The sequence below is a fragment of the Glycine max genome, chromosome 15 (assembly GCF_000004515.6).
Source record: "Glycine max cultivar Williams 82 chromosome 15, Glycine_max_v4.0, whole genome shotgun sequence".
NCBI classification, from domain to species: domain Eukaryota; kingdom Viridiplantae; phylum Streptophyta; class Magnoliopsida; order Fabales; family Fabaceae; genus Glycine; species Glycine max.
In genome coordinates this window covers 52837937-52844198 of record NC_038251.2, presented here as the reverse complement: position 1 = coordinate 52844198, position 6262 = coordinate 52837937, and the positions used below count along the sequence as shown (strand labels likewise).

At 33.3% G+C, this 6262-nt stretch overlaps 1 protein-coding gene across 1 annotated transcript; it reads left to right on the top strand.

Moving 5' to 3' along the window:
• Nucleotides 1-1395: 1395 nt before the first annotated feature.
• LOC100783567 (RNA recognition motif (RRM) domain-containing protein) lies at nucleotides 1396-5934 on the top strand. The gene is made up of 4 exons (NM_001361086.1): nucleotides 1396-1806; nucleotides 3570-3671; nucleotides 3784-4083; nucleotides 5529-5934. The coding sequence occupies exons 1-4, from the start codon at nucleotides 1507-1509 to the stop codon at nucleotides 5565-5567; spliced, it is 741 nt and encodes a 246-aa protein (NP_001348015.1). The 5' UTR covers nucleotides 1396-1506; the 3' UTR covers nucleotides 5568-5934.
• Nucleotides 5935-6262: the final 328 nt, after the last annotated feature.

The window sequence follows — 6262 nt, the reverse complement described above, 5'->3', positions numbered from 1 at the left end:
GTTCTTAAAGAGTAGTGTACTGTAAAGGACCCACTAATTACTCAGTTATCTTCAATCAAGTACTCCACTACTCCTACACGTCCATAGTAGATAGAGTTTGACAATTATCAAGAGAAGTATCAATTCGTTCACAATACACACATCTAAAACACCTATTGACTTAGACATCAAAGTATCTTTTCATGTACCCCACACCTCGCTTGGACTAGGAGATGTAGAGGACATCAGAGTAGACATTAAAGACCAGAGCAAACAGCTCAGGCATATTAGAACTTGGTAAAAACAAGTAGTATTCCAAATTTTTCCTGATACGAAGTATGGGTAGTTTTCATATTTTATTAATATTTTTAAAAATATCACAATAATGTCTGTTACACTCATTTTTGTTAAAGGTTCTACAATGATCAAACATGATTATTGTCTCCGATGGAAGATACTTGTGATGTAGAAAAAAATTAATACTAATTTTTGTTAAGACAAATATTTATTTTAGAAAAGAATTTGGCTAAAAAGGTTTATGTAGATATGAGATAATTTTCGTGACATGCAAGAGAGATATTTTTATAGATTATTGATGCAATTAACATTTTATAATATAAAAGTACAAATTTTTGTATGAATTTGATGTATATATATTTATGGATGAACTTTATTTGTTTATATTTTGACTCCCCTCCTATCTAAGTTTAGGTCCATTCCTTTATAATTGATTTTTATAATAACCATCTTCAAAATCATACCAATGATGATTTGAAATTAATTGATAGTGTAAAAATATTTTATACTATCAATCAATAACCATTAAACTCATCCTATAATCTCAACAAGTGTAAATAAGCATTTTTGTTATTCATACGGTGACACATTTTACTTGCACATTTTACTTGTACACTTATCTTATAATTTTAAACATTTTATTACACTTATATTTAGTTTTTTTTATAATATTTTTATATTTAAATTAATATATGTATGTATTGTTAATCTAATGTAAAATGGATTGGTCATCAAGGCTTCATTATATTTAAACTTTATATAACCCCTACAATTGGTCGATACATTGATATAAGATTTTATTGTGTTTAATGTGAAGAATGATTTGTTTAGTGGGTAAATCCTTATTCAATTCTCTCTATGTAAAATTGTAAAATTTTATTGGACTAACAACAATTCCACCACAGAAAAAAATATATTGAAACTCTATATTTTCACCCTTCCACTTTATTCTAAGTTTTATTTTTGTCCTAAATAAATTAACCTTAGTTTCTACTTTCTAATGTTATCCAAGTCCCTCTAAAAAAAAGAATGTTATCCGAGTCTGAATCCGATTAAGAGGCCAACCCGACCCAATAAAAGCCACGTATCCAAAACCAAAATGGATACTCTCCAACCAACACGATTTAGATAACAAGATAAACCTCCGACTCTGTTCCTGCAAAACGAAAACCTCACTTCATTGTTCCTTTGTAATATCCTCGTCACTCTCACACATCACACACAACAACAATGGCTTCTGTTCACTCTTCTTTCCTTCTACCATATAATCTCCTTTCCCTCACAACCCCATCAAGCTCTTCCACTCAAATTCTCTTTACCGCGAGACCCTCCGCGACCCACCTGCGACCCCTTCTTCTCACCACACGACGCCGTTCCGGGAGACGACCCTTTGCCGCGGTGGCGGAACAGGCCGCCACCGCGACCGAGGCGGCCGCGAGGAGGCTCTACGTTGGCAACATTCCCCGCACTGTCACCAATGACGAGCTTGCCAAGATTGTTCAGGAGCATGGCGCTGTTGAGAAAGCTGAGGTATTTCATATTTTCACCCTTTCGTAGCTTTTTAACTTTTTGTTTTCCTAATTCGCTGTTGTGAAGTTTTTTCTTGTGTTGGATTGAATTTTATTGGAGAATCCAATGGGTGTGGCTTGTGGGAAGAAACCAATTGATTAAAATTTTATTGAATTTTAAGCACATCTTTGGGTAGCGGTAGCTGGCGAGGTGAAGAGCTTTAAGTGTGTTGTAGTCTTGAACCGAAGATTAGTTTCATAGTCGGTCAAAATACTGAAACTTATGGTATACCTCGGAGTGTCAGCAAAGGAGCCGAAGGCCCCAATTATGGTGGTCAAGAAAAATTTATTGAAGAAGTGCATTTGGGTTTTTGTTTATTAAATGAATTTGAAAATGGGGTGTTTTGTTATTGTTGTTGTTATTATTTGGAATTGAAGGAATGGGGTGTTTTACTAAGGGATTTGGATAAAGCTTATAGAATCTTTCAAAATTGTTATTATTGTTTGGAATTTGAGGATATGATGTGCTTTACTAAGGGATTTGCATAAGCTTATAGAATCTATCAAAAAGCTTGTGAATATGGATTTGATTCCAAGATTGAGTGTTGGGTTTTGGAAGTCAAGGGAGGGGATCTTAATAAGGACTAGTGGAAAGACATCGTCCCTATCTATCTGTGTTTTGTTTTCCCGGCAAGATGATGAAAATAAGAGCTAGTATTTTATAAAGTAGCATGCTTTTGAAAAGGAAACTGAAATTAGAGTGTGCAGTAGCAGTTGAAGAGTAAAATGAACTAAGAAGTTGGAAATCTGTACACGAAAAATTGGTATGACCTTTATATATTGTTATAGATTTTCTATTTTTTAAAATAAAAGAAATAAAGTGATAGACTAATATAAACTTAACTTCTAATTTTTGTTTATTTTTATAAAAATATATAACTCTTAATTTAAAAGTGCTACGGAAAAATCTAAATAAAAGTTTTTTGAAAGATAAAAAAAAACTTGTTTTTCTAAAACAACAATACCAAACATGCGCTAATTCCTGTCAAAGTTTTGAAATTTCCCCCTATACATCCAATTTTGGTGCTGGTAACCTTTAAGAAAAAGTTGAGGAAATTCAAGTGTTTGCTTATTTAAATAAATGTGAAAATGGGGGCTTTTCGAGTTGATTCTTCATGGGGCTTGTTGAGTGTTTACTTATTTAAACATTGAGATGTATGAGCACTCTATGTACTGTGCTGCTATTTTTGTCAACAACCCTGCTTTGGTAGAAAATACATGAAGCTTGGCTGTTTTAAGTTTAATGTTGATTATCTCTCTGGTTTGTAAGGCAAGTTGCATAAGGAAAATTTTTAAATGTAGCCAAGATTGTGCATGTCCTGTTTTCTCTCATTGTTAATTGTTGCATTAATATGAAGATAGCATAATTTTGATTACATGGGCATTAATTATATAATCATGAGTAAGGTCCTTAATTTTTCAAGTGTTTTAAGTACTACTAGTGACTAACTTTGAATTAAAATGTTGAAACCTCACTCAAACTTATTTCTTTTTTTATGCTAAACTGCTCAATGGAATGATTATAGTTTGTATCGATAAGCATGGAATGACTAAAATAGTATACTGAAAAGTACATTCATTGCCTACTCTATTAGTCATAAATATGTAACAACTTCATTTGTATGGTTATCATAATATATGGAATCCTTTATCTGCGTACCACATAATATTGTATTAGTCATGGATACTATTTAACATTTCTTTATGCATGATTCATAATCATAGGTAATGTATGACAAATACTCTGGAAGGAGCCGTCGCTTTGCATTCGTTACCATGAAAACTGTTGAGGACGCAACTGCTGTGATTGAGAAACTTAACGGCACTGTAAGTTTCATTGCAGAATTTACAGGAACCCATAGAAAGATCGCTGATGTTCATTTAGCAGTTTAGACTTTAGATTTCTTTAAGGACTTGTGAACTTATGTTTTTCTGATAGGAACTTGGAGGGCGTGAGATCAAAGTAAATGTAACTGAAAAACCTTTATCAACACTAGATTTGCCTTTACTCCAAGCCGAGGAATCTGAATTTATTGACAGTCCCCACAAGGTGTATGTGGGAAATCTGGCCAAGACAGTAACAACTGATACTCTTAAAAACTTTTTTTCTGAGAAGGGAAAAGTTCTTAGTGCCAAGGTTTCACGGGTCCCTGGTACCTCAAAATCCAGTGGATATGGTTTTGTTACTTTTCCGTCAGAAGAGGATGTAGAAGCTGCAATCTCATCATTCAACAATTCTGTAAGTTGTTTACTTCTCTTGTTTATTTGCAAATTGAGGCATCCTAATATACCTCAAATAGAAGGCACCTTAAATAAAACACCTAGAGGATGAATTTCCATGTTAGACCCCCAATTATAAAAAAATGCATCAGAAGAAAGAGTATGGAGAGCATTGGGCCACTTGTGCCCATCTTGGGACCCATTAGTCGAGAATTTGACAGTTGCAAGACTTGCATAAAAAGGGAAGAGAGAGAGTAAGGTGTAAACAGATTGAGCGTATTCAGAAAGTTATGTTTGGGAATGGGTCTTTGGAGAGAAATGGAAGGGTAGGTAATTGTTTTAATAAATATTTGTTATGTTGATAACTTTTTAAAATAAAAAAATGATAGATTAGCATAAAATTAATGTCCTAATATCTTCTTTATTTTTACAAATATATGTCTCTTAATTTAAAAATACAAAATCTGTCCTTCCTTCTTTTTCCTCCTAAATTTCAAATCCTAAAAATACTCTTAGGGGAGGGAGAGCTAGGACTCTTGATATTCCTGGGAAAGAGAGACCTATTGCATTTTGCTGGTTCATCTTCTTTGTATTTGAGTTCTGGAAAACTTTGATTGAAGAAAGAATCTAGTTCAGTAAAAATTCCTTTATTCCATTCCAATTTTGTTCTCTTTTCATAATCTGAACTAGTTCTTACCATCCTTTTCGAATCATGCTCACGGATAATAGTGGTTCAGGTTTTATATACTTGCTAGGGTAGTTTGTGGTCAGCAATGTTATAGATATTGCAATATTGCATACAATCTAGCGAGTGCATCTAACTTAATTTCATATTTTAGTTCATTACATATCTTAAGTTTATCACAGGATGACTGTCAATTTGCATAAACTTTTTTTCTTAAATACAAGTAATGAATGGAATTAATGTTTGTTGGCACAACCACAATAGTCTGCTCAATTATCCAATGGTTATAGTTCAGTTGACAACATACACTGAGTTTGTCAAGATAGACCTGGGTACGATTCCTGCAAAATATATCATTGGGGAGAGGCAAGGAACAAGTGTGACAAGTTCCGGACAAAGGATTAGTCCCATATTGTGAGGATACCTTGCGATTCACTGGAAAGTCAAAAGCCCTAATTGCAATAGTTACAAAAAATAAAAGGTCTACTTAATTTTCATTATCTAGTTCCCTCATAAACATAGAAGTGCACATCCTCCCCATTATCAAAAAAAATAGAAGTGCACATCCAAATGGCCAAATAGCTGATCTAATCTCATCCATCTCCCATTTTGGTGATGCTTAGCAAGTTGTGACTTTGATTAATGTTTTTGATCTGGTTTTCTAATAGGACTGAATTTTGTAGACAGAAAATAATGAGACTTTTAACGAGTAATTAGTTTAGTTTTAAATGTTATGCTGAAAGTGATATGTTATTTGTCTGATGACCTATTGACTGCAGTTGTTAGAAGGCCAAACAATCCGTGTGAACAAGGCATAGAGAATTAGCAATTTTGCAGAGCATGTTTGACCACGTGTAGTCTAGCCGGAACAATGTATACTTTGTGAGGTTGAAACCACTAACAAATTTCCTTGTCTCTTGTATAGCATAAACCTAATCATTTTCAGTTGATAAGGTTCTACCAAAAAATAGTGGTTCATGCTTTCTGTTGCAGACGTTGTTGTTGCACCTTTAGTCCAGGATATTGGGACCTTACTTTTTCTTCATGATTATGTTGTTGCACCTTTTAACTTTGCTCCAATGTTGCAACCATTGTTGATATATGCATGTATTCAATTCCATTTTTTTCTTTCTGAATTTGAGTTACAAACTTAAAATAAACGTGCACGTGCAAATCTTGGAGTCATTATGCAAATGTTTGTCGTTGTATCAAGCATGTTACTACTAATTTTGTTGAAGTGCAAGTGTGAGGTAAAGTCTCACATCGTGTAAAGATAAAAAGTTTAAGCACTATATAAGAGAATCTAAGACTCATAAACTTGAGTCTTAAGGTTTTGGGTTAAAGTATAGTATCAGGTTTATAGTTGTTCATGACCCATTGGGATAAATCTCCATAGGATTTACTTCCTTGATTTTCCAACAAATTTTAACCAAATCTTATCTTTTTAAAATAATATATCAACCTACCATATTCATAATTCACATGTTTTTTTGGGCAATGCCTGTAATGGAAT